At 44.8% G+C, this 14,323-nt stretch overlaps 1 protein-coding gene across 1 annotated transcript in view; it reads left to right on the forward strand.

The window, feature by feature from the left end:
- The window catches only part of LOC132405926 (ras-specific guanine nucleotide-releasing factor RalGPS2-like), a 114,709-nt gene that overhangs the window by 83,350 nt on the left and 17,036 nt on the right, over positions 1-14,323 (forward strand). The window contains exons 9-14 of the mRNA XM_059990906.1: positions 6,573-6,710; positions 7,641-7,731; positions 7,933-7,997; positions 8,683-8,788; positions 9,727-9,887; positions 13,506-13,563. Of these exons, the coding sequence (XP_059846889.1) occupies positions 6,573-6,710; positions 7,641-7,731; positions 7,933-7,997; positions 8,683-8,788; positions 9,727-9,887; positions 13,506-13,563 (619 nt within the window). The remainder of the gene's footprint in view (positions 1-6,572; positions 6,711-7,640; positions 7,732-7,932; positions 7,998-8,682; positions 8,789-9,726; positions 9,888-13,505; positions 13,564-14,323) is intronic.

Below are 14,323 nucleotides of genomic sequence, written 5' to 3' on the forward strand. Positions count from 1 at the left end.
GTCCCCAGTTTCCTAGGGTTGAGATTAAAGAAAGATGAACAATGATCCCCTGGCCTGGTTGTTCCGTAACTAAATAGACCTCAGTCTAAAGAATTTGACCATTTTGGTGTTTCTTTATTTTTTGCCCTTTCCTACCAGCCTTCTGCATCCTCCCCGAAATGGATACAGGGTGGAACAGGGAGTGTGGTGGGTTGGGAAGGGGGTAGGGAAAGGAATTTGCAAATGCCAGTGAATTCTTTTTCCGAGCTAGTCTGTGGATGGGCTTCCATAAATGGGTAAGAGCGCAGATGTTAATGTACACATTCAGGTCAGTGGCCATTACATCTAAACAGCGGCTCACTAAATTAAGAACTTGAGATGGTGTGTTTATTTACTCTATCAAAGTATTCACAGAGCTGAGAAGTTCCAGACCTGTTGGTGAGCTTGGAGCTGGTTTGTGGTTGCTGAGAAAATGAGTACAGTCTGGATGTTATAATATGCGTAGAACGTGATGCATGATCAGTTCGCTAACTCCACTGTTAAATTGCTGACAGACTTAGTTTGGTTTAAGAATGAAGGTGCATTAGAATCCATTTGTCCAGCGGTTTTAACGTGGGGGAGACAACCTCCTGAAGGTACTCTACAAGATGGTTATCAGAGTAGGCTATGCTCAGACATATGAACAAACATTTGTTCAGAGATGAAGATTTTAAAGGGCATCTTGCATGAAGGAGAAGTGGGGAGATACAGGGAGAGCATTCAGGAGCTGAGGGTCTTGGGAGCAGAAGACGGCCTCTCATGGCTTGATTAAATTTGGGCAAAATTCCAGAATTAGAGGAGTTGTGGTTCCCCCAGAGATGAATAGACAGACCTGGAGAATTTATTTATGTTATGATAAGCAGCTTTACTGTGTATTGTATCTTCAGCATGGTATCCATCCCACCTCCCCCTTAACTGATATCACACTTGGTGATGAGAACCAGATTGCTGACATCTGCTAACTGTTGCCACGTCTGGTAACTGAAGTCCACTGGAATTGCTGGTGCTGATCAGACTTGATTGCTTTTTGCATTGAAGTGATTGTCCTTTCAAAGGAAATGTTGGAAAATGACCAATCTTTCTTCCCCTTTGTGCTTCAAAACCTGTTCCCAATTCCATCCTCTCTCTCAGCAATAATCGAGATACTCAACCAGCCAAGGTGGATGACTTTATTTTCTTCCATCCCTTAAGGTGGTCCACCAACTCGATTAGCGACTTGGCCAAAACAGATCGTCTTTGTTGTGACATAAACAAAGTCACCAGAGAAACACTGAAACTAGTGGATATGAAAGTTTTTACTCAACAACAAAAAGATGAGCAGCTGGCATCATCATTCAAGACATTCTTGGAAGAAGAGACCTGCTCAACCCAATATTGCATGATATCTTTGAGCTAAAGATCAACGGTAACAGGATATATCTATAGTTACAACATATCTACAATGCTTCCTTTGATTTACATATAGTTTTCAAACACATCCTTCACACCTACACTCCAGGCACCCAAAATGAATGTTAATCGTCACTGACTCTGGGCTGTATTCACGCATTTGCAGACATTTGATTGTTCTGAGCTGCCTTTTAAACTCAATCTGCAATCCATGTTCAAATCTGAAGATTTGTTACTATTGAAATTAATATTTGCTATATACCCCGCACTCCAGAATATGCCCCAACAGTCTTATCCTACAATGCTGTGGCTTTTGGGAATTTGTCAGAAAGTTCAGGGCGTTTCTGCGTTAGAGCAGTAATCACATGTCAAAATACTTTGTGGAAGGGTGGCGTATGAATCTTTCATTCACTCTGTGACTAGACAACGTGGAATCGATTGCTGATGGGCTGGGAAATGCTAGGGATTACCCTGCTGAAAAGGTCTATTTGCTGTGAAGGTGTCTGTATTCTCTGCTGGAAACATTGCAGTTCATCACCAGACCCTTCAGGGTTGTTTTGTGGCTGAACAGATGGGTTGGATTTTTTTTTACTGGTGGTGGGAGGAAGAGATGTAAGGCAGGGCCAAAGTGAGGACAGATGACACTGGCCAGCAGCCAGAACGATTTCTAAAATTGTATTTCCTGATTGCTATCATTGGGATAAACCTTTAAGATTTTATTTTCTCCTATGAGCATTCTCACTGGGAAATGTTTAAAGATTGCATTGGAAAATGTTCAAAGATTATACAGAAACACTTCCTCGAATGTCGATGATTGCTCAGAAGTCTACAGTGATGAGGTTTGCTGATAGAATCCCATTGATGTAATTTGTCTGTCAGAATGGCTGAAGACAGTTTTTTTTAAAATACACTGTTGTTTTGCACGTTTTTAACCATCAGAGAAAATGATTTGGATTGATCTTTGTGCCTGTCTCTTTAAGGAAATGTCAAAGTGCTGTACAGCTGTTGAAGTTCAAATTGGGGATGCTGTTGTAACTTTGGAAATGCAGCAGCCAATTTTGAGCGCACCAACTTTCAGAAGCTAGCTTGTGAATCTGACAGATAAATATTGCCCTTTAAAGTGGTGCCATGTGATCATTACCAGCGAGCGAGATGGAACCTTGGATTGATATGTAATCCATGAGATGAAGTAGTTACGTTAAACACGAGAGATGCTACATTTGCTGCAATTCTAAAGCAACACATACAAAATGCTGGAGGAATTCAGCAGGTCAGGGAGCATCTATGGAGAGGAACAAACAGTTGACATTTTGAGCCAAAGCCCTTCTTCAGAACTGAGAAGGAAGGGAGAAGGTGCCAGAGTAAAAAAGGTGGGGGAGGGGGGAAGAGGCTAGCTGGAAGGCAAAGGGTGAAGCCAAGTGGGTGGGAAAGGTCAAGGCTGGAGAAGAAGGAACCTGGTAGGACAGGAGAAAGGGAAGATGGAGGGGACCCAGGGGAGTAAAATTCAGATGAGGAAAGGTCAAATGCCAGAGTGGGAAATAGGAGAGGAGGGAGAGGGGAAGATGGTCCTGGAAGGAGGAATCGGTATTCATGCCATCAGATTGGACGCTACCTAAATGGAATATAAGGTGTTGCTCCTCCACCCTGAGGATAGCCTCCTCACGGACCGACTTGTCAAAGTGGAGTCAGAATTAAAATGTTTGGCTGCTAGGAAGTTCTGCTTTTGGCTGATAGAGTGGAGGTGCTGGATGAAGCAGTCCCCCAATTTACAATGGGTCTCACCAATGTAGAGGAGGCTGCATCAGGAGCACCAGACACAAGGGAGAACCCCAGCAGATTTGCAAGTAAGGTGTCCTCACCTAGAGGGACTGTTTAAGGACTGAATGGAGGTGAAGGAGGAAGTGTATGGGCAGGTGCAGTACCTGGGGCACTTGCATGAATAAGTACTGGAAGGAAGACATGTAGGGAGGGACAAATGGGCTAGGTAGTCATGGAGGAAGTGACCCCTGCGGAAAGCAGAGGAGATGGAGAGGTAAAGGTACATTTAGTGGTCAGATTCCTCGAGATGGTGAGGATGATTGTTGGATGTGAAGGCTGATGGGTTGGTAGGTAAGGGTGAGAGGAACTCTATCACTGGCAAAGCAGTGGGAAGATGGGATGAGTGTGGATGTTGGAGAATTGAAGGGGATGAGGGTGAGGGCAACATCAATAGTGGAGAAAGGAAAACGTCTATGATATCTTGGAAAGGAAGGCCAATGAAGTCGTCAGTGTAGTGGAGGAAGAATTGTGAAGTATTACTGGGGAAGGTTTGGAACATGGACTGTTCTACGAAGCCAATCAAAAGGAAGGCACAGCTGGGTCTCACGTGGGTGCCCATGGCTACCTCTTGGGTCTGGAGAAAGGAAAAATTTTGAGGGTGAAGACCATTTCTGGAGAGTGTGAGTGGCGCAGGGAGATTAGTCGGTTCTGTTAAGAAAGAGGCGGAGAGCTGGGGAAATAGAAGTGAATAAGGGCTGAACATCCATGGTGAAAATGAGGTGGTCAGAGCCAGAGAATTGAAAGTTATGTTACAATGTTTATATAAAATAAATTCCAAGGGCTCAGCAGTGCAATGTATTTGGCATGTTGTACATTTAGTCTGACAAGACACTTTGAGGGGTTTAATGTCCTGTGTGGTCACAAAGTTCCAAGCTTGAAGGAATTAGTTTCTGATTGGCGATCTAGGAATTTGCCTTATTGATTTGTGTTGGAAACTGAAGGCATTAGTCAGTGGAAGCTGTTCTACTGAGGAAAAAGCAAATTAGTATGTTGGTCTCTGGCACACACAAGCTGGGCAGAACGATCTGTTTCCATGCTCTGATTCTGTGGCTGACTTCAAGGACCTGTGGTCTGCTGTACCATGCCTGACCTTAACTTCTGAGCAAAGCAGCAAATTATTTCATTCTACTGAATATCTTGGAGCTTATCATACAGAGATCTACTTCTGAATTATAGCCAGTATACCATATTCAACTTTTGCTATTGTGGGCTGAATCAAGGGTGGTGATGAATCAGCATACAGGAGGGAGACTGAAAAATTGGCTGAGTGTTGTCTAAACAACAACCTCTCAGTCAATGTCAGCAAGACCAAGGAACTTCTTGTAGACTTCAGGAGAGGGAAACCAGAGGTCCATGAGCCAGTCCTCATTGGCAGAGTAAAGGTGGAGAGGGTGAGCAACTTTAAATTCCTGGGTGTTACTATTTCAGAGGACCTGTCCTGGACCCTGCACATAAGTGCAATTGTGAAGAAAGCACAGCAGTGCCTCTACTTCCTTAGGAGTTTGCAGAGATTCAGCATGACAACTCAAACTTTGACAGACTTCTAGAGATGTGTAATGAGAGTCCATTGACTGGTTGCATCATGGCCTGGTATGGAAACGCCAATACTGTTGAATGGAAAATCTGACAGAAAGTAGTGGATTCTGCCCAGTACATCCTGGGTAAAGCCTGTCCAGCCACTGAGCACATCTACATGAAAAGCTGCCGTAGGAAAGCAGCATCCATCATCAGAGATCCCCACCACCCAGGCCACGCTCTCTTCTTGCTGCTGCCATCAGGTAGTTGGTGCAAGAGCTTCAGGCTTCGCAACACCAGGTTCAAGAACAGTTACTACCCTTCAATTATCAGGCTCCTGAACAAAAGAGTGACAACTGCACTCATCAATTGAGATGTTCCTACAACCAACGATTTCACTTTAAAGACTCTATCTCATGTTTTCATTATTTAACGCTATATATTTATACTTGCACTTGCACAGTTTGTTCTTCCCTGCACTCTGGTTGATCTTTCATTGATCCTGTTACAGTTACTATTCTGTAGATTTGCTGAGTATGTCCACAGGAAGATGACTCTCAGGGTTGTGTGTGGTGACATACATGTACTTTGATAATAAATTTTACTTTGAACTTTAAGATGAAAAGGGATCTAGTGCTTTCCCAGCATAAGTGACAAATAAACCGTTCTCCAGACATGCCCAGGCATCATCCCTGATGAAGATGGCAGAGTTTGTTATCAAAACATCGGTTAAAATTGATACCTGTACTCTGCTGGAAGAGTTTTTGAGTAAGATGCTCTCCGAAGGGGTTGGGTGGCTGTAGCATGACTTTAAAAGCAGATCCCCTTTATTCACTTTGCCAATACGTATGAGATTGTCAACCTCGCCGTCAAATCCTTTCACCTTCACTCAAAGCCGAAACCCTCCAGCTTGTCAGTCTGTCGGAGCTGACGCCATTCAAACTTCCGGCAGCTCTCCCCAGCGTACCCTCATTTGTGAGGAAAGGTTGAATAAGCTAGCGGTTTTCTCTCTGGACTGAAGGAGGATGAGAGGGAGCTTGCTGGGGGTGGACAAGATGATAAGAGGCATAGATCGAGTGGATAGCCAGAGACCTTTTCCCCGGGGGGAAATTGCTGATAAGGCACAATTTTAAGGTGACTGGAGGAAAGTATAGGGGAGAACAAAGGGGAGGATGCCTGAATAGAAAGGTGGGGAAGGGGAAAGGAGGATAGCTAGAAGGTGATGGATGAAGCCAGGTGGGTAGAAAGATGGAGGAGGAATCTGATGGGAGAGGAGAGTAGACCATAGAAGAAAGGGAAGGAATGGAGGGGGGGGGACCCAGGGAGAGGTGAGAGGAGTTAAGAGGCCACAGTAGAGAATAAAAGAGGAGGAGGGGGAGGGAAATGTTTTTTTTCCCACAGAAGGAGAAATCAATATTCAGGTTGGAGGTTACCCAGACAGAATATAAGGCGTTGCTCCTTCACACTGTGGTGGCCTCATCTTGGCACAAGAGGAGGCCATGGACTGGCATGTCAAAACAAGAATGAGTATTGGAATTAAAATGCTTGGCCACTGGGAAGATCCACTTTTGGCAGATTGAGTGGTGGTGACCAGGAAATTTCTCTGATCTCCTGGTGTTTCCTTTGTGCATTCCAAGCACGCAATCATCAAAATGTTGGATCCTGTCCCATCCATGTGGATTTTCCTTCAATGGGACAGCTCCCACTGACTAATTCCATGCTGCAGTTTCTCTGAAAACAGTTTCAGAAACCTGTTGCTACATTAGGAGTGCTCCTACACTTGGCTGTCTGACTTCTCATGGCTCTTCACTCTTGCTGTCTCTCTCTTGCAGGAATGTACCTGTCTGATCTCACCTACATTGATGCAGCGTACCCAGCAACAGCAAGCATCCTAGAAGATGAGCATCGCAGCGATCAGATCAACAACATTTTGCGGGTTATCAGTGATTTTCAGCAATCCTGTGTGTACGGTAATAGCTCGTCGAAGTAGAACCTGCTGTTCTCTGTTCACATCCCTTGCCTGGCCTCATCTTCCAGCCGGAGCTGCTTCCCCTCCCCCAACTTCTTACTCTGGCTCCTCCCCTTTCCTTTTCCGTCCTCATGAAGGGTCTTGGTCTGAAAAGTCAACCATAGACGCTACCTGCAGCAATTTTGTGGTGCTCTGGATCTCCAGCATCTGCAGAATCTCTTGTGTTCAACTCTGTCTGTCTCTCCCGCTTCAGCTTTTGCTTCCTTACTTGTCTTCCTACTTTTCATCCCTCTTTGTCTTTCTCCAGGCCAAGACCACACTCACTGCTGCTCAGCCATATTTGGCAGGAGTAGAAGAAGCCCCTCTACAAGACTGAGTAATAAAGGACAAGGAATACTGCATTTTGAAGTCTTGTAACTTTAGAGTTTTATGCAAATCCATTGGTAGGATAAATGAGCCAATATCAGTATCTTCCGTAAGGCCAGAATCCTCACCATCAAGGCTCAACACTTTCTGCATGCCTGACATTTAATCACCCAAAATAAGTACTCCACTCTAAGCTTTGTCACATCAGCCCAGCCAGTTCAGGGAGAACAGAGAGAATCCTTCAGGATTGAGTACAAAGCCTCTTTGGGGAGAAACCATGTAACAGTATCAGCTTCTGGGAATCTCAAGGCCATAACAGCTGAAACTAGAGAAGCATTCAGAAGACACAAAGTGCTTTGAGTCTTTTGAGGAACAGAAGAAGACCATGCGTGCATTGGAAAGGGCATTCAATGATCCAAAGAACTTGTCACAGCACTGACAATCTGACTATCTGGCCTGGGACTTCTCTGGCTGGGTTGATGACATTTCACATTAATTCTTTTCCTCCATCTCCATGTATGATGTCTGATCTTCGTGTTAATATTCTAACTTGCATTGTTTATAGATCTTCCATCATTACCTCATGTCCAGATTTATCTGGATTCTGAACAATACATTGAGGAGCTACAATCCTTCTTGGAGCAAGACAACTACAGGTGTGTTCTGCCATTGTCTCCAGTACGACTGTCCAAGGTTATTTTTGTTTTTACTTCTACTGTTGAATTAGACAGGAGGAAGTTGGGCCTTTTCCTGTAAAATAAACACTGGCTGCTTTCCAAAACATTGATCCAGTTGAGATTTGCGGGATTCCAGAGTTAATCCACGAGACTCACGTATGATTTAACGTCATTCCACAGACTTTCTCAATTGCTTGAACCTGTGTCATGGTCTCCGCGTCGAGCCTCTGAAAGAGAAGCTGAAGGTGAGGGTTCCGACTTTGTGCAAAGCTGTAGTGCAGGCAGTCAAGGCCACTGTGAGGTCAAGAGTCCTATCATACTAGCAGACAGTTCAATCGTTTTATAACCAAGAAACCGTCCTTGAGCCTTGTGCTTTTGAGGAACAGTTATCAGGGTATATTGTCATGACTTTCAAAAGTCCTAAAGCACCTTCCCACCAACGAAGTTTTCTGCCTTTGTATTATAGCTCGCATAAGCAACACGGTTTTCACCAGATAATCTAGTAACATTGAGCATGGGTAAAGGTTGAGTAAGATATTAGGGAAAGCTTTTTCTTCACTTTGTTATGATGTTGGAGGTCTTTTTGGTTGGCCTGGATTAAACATTGCACCTGAAAGATGCCATACTCCTGGTGACGTGCTGGACTATTAGCTTACACTTTTGTACTAGTATTTCTGGAGCGGAAAATTGAATCCACAGCTTTAGTCAGAGGGGTGAAAGGGAAGGCATTCACTCAGCCACTGAAAATGATTTTATTGTGGGGAGTGATTTGCACCATGGTAGAATGGGCACTTCATTAAATCCTTTATTTTCTAAGGAGCTGTTGACACCTATGAGTGAGGATGGAAGATTGGTTCTGGCAGGAGGAGGTTATTTCTAGTGAAGAGAGTAACAAGTTCTGTCTAAACTCACTCTACCCCTCTGTCTCAGGTCCACTGTCCTCCACTGAAGCAGTTGAATTCTCTGATGGTGATGCCACAGCCACGTGTCTGTGCCTGATGTGTGGGCACAGGAAGTGGAAGAGTGCTGATTACCAGTAAGTGATGGGCTTCACTCTGAAGGTGTTGGGCAAGTATCTGTCACTGTGCATCAAATTTCATGACATATGCCGGAGATTCAACCAGATTCAGAGTCTGTCAACCATAACGGCTGCTAAGTGGGACTGCAGGTGTCTGCATAAAACCAGCGTCCAGCAGCACCCTTTGTCACAATGGGCACCATCTGCTGCATCTTAAACCCGGCCAAGGGGCGTTTCCGGGGAAAGACAACCATCCTGAGCTACCATCTGATGCAGAATGACTTTGAGAGAAGCTTTGAATGATGTGAGAGGATGCCATTTGCTCCCAAGAATAGTATATTTAACTTCATTAACTTAATTGAATTATTTTTTGACCCAATGTGTAAGGATAACAGATTTTCACATCTGAAGCACATTAGAGTTGTATGTTTGGGCATCTGGGTGGTTTTGCATGATCATCATTCCTAATGACAGTTTTAAATTCCAGGACAGCCACTGTGATTTGAACTCTGCTCTGAGTCCACATCTCTGGTAATTAGTCAGATAACTTGGGTATCATCGATCACCACTGACTCCTTGAAGGCAGGCAGGGCTTTCCACTCCATCCCACTGCCACTTTCTTGGAGTCCGTGGATGGGGTCTCCCATCTCCAGATGGCACCTTGCTGGAGGCCAGGGTGGGAGGTCACCCTGTCCCACACGGATGGTGTGGGGGAGTTCTCTTTGAAAGTCATGTACATTCTGGTGGACTGGACAGTCTTTAATCTTATTCAGTCCTTTTAATTTCTGGCAGTTGCTTTGCCCCTCAGATGTTAGTCATGGAGGGAGCTGGAGGACAACGAGCACAATGTGAAGGTCAAGCTGTGATCCCATCTTTGCATTGCTGACTCTTTTAGTCCTGTTTTGTAGGTGGCTATAGTTTCAGTGTCCTCACCGTATCCCTCCTACTTTGTACAGCAGTAGGCGAGCGAGCATCACAGATCCCAAGAGGGCCTCGTTCCTCAGTGGTCGACCTCACAGTCTCTTGGATGATAGTGTGATGGAAGATAGTTTGCCGCAGGTGATGCAGGCTGAAAACCAGCCGGCCTGCGACCACTCTCCAGACGAGTCATGGCCAGGTACTATCTGGGAGCACTGTCTGCTTGAATGATTTCATAGAACATAGCAAGAGGCCCTTTGGCCCACAATGTTGTGGTGAACCAGCTAAAAGTAAATCCGAAAACAAATCACTCCTATCTACACAGTGTCCATATCCTTCCACCTTCCTCGTATCCATGTGCCTATCTAAGTATCTCTTAAAAGCCTCAAATGTATGTCTTTACCACCGTACCAGACAGCACATACCAGGCATCCACCACCCTTTGAGTAAAAGAATGTTGCCCCTCATATCCCCTTTGAACCCACCCCCTCTCCTCTTCAATGCATGCCCTCTGGTATTAGACATTTCAACCCTGGGAAACAAATGCTCCCTGCCTACTCTAACTATGCCTCTTATAATCGTATAAACCTCTATCAGATCTCCCTCCAGCCTCCATTGCTCCTGAGAAAACAACTCATTTTTCCAGCCTCTTGTGATAGCACATGCCCTCTTGTCCTGGCAGCATCCTGGTAAACCTCTTCTGCACCCTCTCCAAAGCCCCAACATCCCTCCTATAATGGGGTAATCAGAACTGTATGCAATACTCCATATGTAACCCAACCTTTGCTACAGATCTTCAGGTTTATATTTCTATCGTGCCTTTTGCGGCTTCAAGCAATGAAATACTCCCTGAAGCGTAGTCAGTCACTGCAGTAAGAGAGCTAACATCCGATTTGTGCACTGCAGTTTCCTTGTGGTAATGAGTAGAAAATTGCTTTCATATCAGTGATAAATATTGAATATTAATGGTAGAAATTGCACACTTTTGACTAATATATAAAAGAAAGGATGTAATGTTTAGACATTATAAAGCCTCACTTGGAGTAGTGTGAGCAGTTTTGGGTCCCTTATCCAAGAAGGGATGTGCTGCCACTGCAGAGGGCTCAAAGGAGGTTCATGAAAATAATTTCATGATTAAAAAGCTTGACATAAGAGGAGCATTGGATGGCTCTGGGTCTGTACTCACCATAATTCAGGTGCACTTGGGGGGCGGGGGGGGAAATCTCATTGAAACCTATTGAATGTCGAAAGGCCTCAGTAGAGCGGATGTGGAAAGGATGTTTCCTTTGGTGGGGGGAGTCTTAAGACCAGAGGACAGAACCCTAGAATAGAGGGACATCCATTTAGAATGGAGATGAGGAATTCCTTTAGCCAGAGGGTGGTGAATCTGGGGAATTCATTGCCACAGGCAGCAGTGGAGGCCAAATCATTGGGTATATTTAAGGCAGAGATTGATAGATTCTTGGTTTTTTCAGGGCATGAAGGGAGAGGGCAGGAGATTGGGGCTGAGTGGGAAACTGCATCAACCATGATGAAATGGTGGAGCAGACTCGATGGTCCAAATAGCCTAATTTTGCTCCTATATCTTATGGTCCAAGGTCGCTCTATAAATCAATTATATTCCTATATGTCCTCATTTCTCATATAAAAATACGTTAAATGTTGTTTGATTTCACTTCAGTTTATCATTTTTGAATACTTTTATAAGATTACTTAACACAAACGTTATTGTTTATTGGAAGCTTCACAAACTGAAGTTCATACCTCACGTTCTGTCAGAGTTGATTATCTTTGTCAGAAGGACTTGCAGTTGAACACCGAGAAAAGCACCTTTCAACAGTTCAGCAGCCTATGGGAAACAAAAAAGATGCAAGAAACCAAGAAACCGTGGGGTGGAGAAAGATGCAAAGTCAGAGTAAGAAGGTGGAGGAAAGGAAGGTGGAAGGTAGTAGGTGATGGGTGAAACCAGGAGAGCGGAGGGGTGAAGTAAAGAGCTGAGAAGTTGATTTGTGAACGAGATAAAGGACTGGAGAAGAGGGAATCTGATAGATGAGAGCAGAAGACCATGGAAGAAAGGGAAGGGAGGGGAGCACCAGAGGGAGGTGATGGGCAGGTAAGGAGATGAGGAAAGAGAGGGGGAACAGGAATGGGGAATGTTGAAGAAGAGGAGGAGGGGGTAATTACCAAAAGTTTGATAAATCAATGTATTCCATCTGATGGCATGAACAAGGTGTTGCTTCTCCAACCTGCACGTGGCCTCATCATGAAGCAGAGGAGGCCATGGACTGACATGTCAGAATGGGAATGGGAAGTAGAATCGAAATGGGTGGCCACTGGGAGATCCATACTTTTTCTGGTGGGTGCTTGGCGAAGCAGTCTCCCAATCTACGTCAGGTCTCACTGAGCGCATAGGGGACAGTAGATGACCCCAACAGATGCTCAGGTGAAGTATCACCTCAACTGGAAGGACTGTTTGGGGCCCTGAGTGGTAGTGGGGGAGGAGGTGTAGGGTCAGATCTGGCATTTGTTCCACTTGCAAGGGTCAGTACATCATTAATATCCCATGTGAAATACAACAGTGGTCCCTCAGTACAACATTGGAGAGCATTTAAGCCTCTGGAGGAACTTCACCTTGAAGCGTGTATCTAGCACTGACATATTAGATATTTCCTATCAGCTGACATATTAGATATTTCCTATCAGCTGACATCTCTTGAATGCGACATCAAATCAAGATCCTGTCTATGTTCACAGGCTGATGCAGAAAGATCTCACAGCAGTATTTCAAAGAGCAGAGATGTTTATCTTGGTGGCCTGACATTAACGCTTACCTTTCAAATCTAAAACAGATAATCTTTCATTGACTATGGTCTCTTCAGCATTTCAAAAGAACACCATTTTCGGTTTAATGCTGCTTGTGAAGTTGTGAAGACAGGTTACGTATTCCAACATGACATTCCACAGCAATCCCACAGGACTTGAGTGCTTCTTTCCACCCTTGTACCTCTTGCTTCCCCCCCCCACCCCCATCACCAAGCGTGCAATTCGCAGGAAGTCCATTGCCATGGGGGAGTTTTATGACCCAGTGGCAGACCCTTACTACCTTTCTGGGTGTAGTTCCTTGTGTTAGCAGTGAGTATCAAATGGAATGGCCTCGGGGTCACATTTCATACCTTGAGACACTAGAGGACTATGTCCATTAGACATGAGGACAGAATTAGGTCTTTTGGCCCATTGAGTCTGTTCTTCCATTCATACATGGATGATTTATTGTCCCCTGCGACCCCATTCTCCTGCCTTCTCCCTGTATCATTTGACACCCTGAATAATCAAGAACCTAGCAACCTGTGCTTTAAATAACCCAATGACTTGGCCTCCACAGTCACCCGTGGCAATGAATCACTATATTCACCACCCTTTGGCTAAAGAAATTCCTCCTCGTCTCTGATGTCCATCCCACCTTGCATGTGGAAATTTCACAGGGGATTGGACCCAGATCATTGGTGTAGAGGCGTCGGCACTTCTAACTGCACCACTCTGCCATCCTTGGGCATGGTCCTCTTACTCACAGATCTCTAGCATACTTTTCCCCCAGTTGCCTGCAGAACTGGGGAATGCCTTGGGGAGAAACGCAAAGGGACATGGAGTCAGGAGACTGCAGATGCCAGCATCTGGAATAACAGATGATCTTCAGGAGGAATTCAGAGGGTGAAGTAGCATCTATAGTTGGGGTGGGGGAGAGAGGGAATAGTCAGCATTTTGGGTCGAACTCCTACTTCAGAAATTTTATTTTGTGAGAAACTCTCATTTCTTACAGCTACCCAAGAAGAAAGCAGTGATAATGATAAGCAAAGCACACGGCGAACTTTTGAAAGGTGAGAGACTGCACAATTGGATGAGGTTGGGTTTGTCACATTGTGTGGGCAGGAAGTTAACATAGAACAATACAGCGCAGTACAGGCCATTCAGCCCACAGTGTTGTGCCGACCAACAATGTTGTTCCAGTTTTAAGCGTGAAGCCTTGTGATGTGCTCAAGGTTGCTCCTGATTCCCAATTGGATCAGGATCAATACTTTGACCACGCATTATGAAGAGGTTCCATGAAGTAGGCTCATGGTCCATGGAATTTAAGTGGTTTGAGGTCTTTGTCTTTTATTTTGTTCCTAGGCAGACAAAAAGCACATTGCTGCAGGTGGGATGGAATATAATTATAAAAACTGCAGTAAATCCTCAGAAAAGAAGTTGGGAAACATTTCACATGAAGGGTGGAAGAAGTGTATAACCGATGATATAGGCTGGTGATGATTTGACCTTGTGCACAGAAGGCAGAAAGGCCAGTCATTTCTTATGCACTAAAATTCTGAACCAGAGTAACTCGAGGAAACCCACACAGTCACAGGGAAAACGTGCAAGCTCCTTCCAGGCAGTGGTGGGAATTGAACCTGTCAGCTCTGAAAGTGGTCAGCACAGCACTTTACAGTCCAATGCCTGCTGCTGCCTGTAAGGAGTTTGTATGTTTTCCCCATGACCACACAGGTTTCCCCTGGGTGGTCCGGTTTCTTCACACAGTCCAAAGATGTACCAGTTAGTAGGTTAATTGGCCATTATAAATTGTCCAATAATTAGGCTAGGGTT

This window comes from Hypanus sabinus, chromosome 16, assembly GCF_030144855.1.
Source record: "Hypanus sabinus isolate sHypSab1 chromosome 16, sHypSab1.hap1, whole genome shotgun sequence".
NCBI lineage: Eukaryota > Metazoa > Chordata > Chondrichthyes > Myliobatiformes > Dasyatidae > Hypanus > Hypanus sabinus.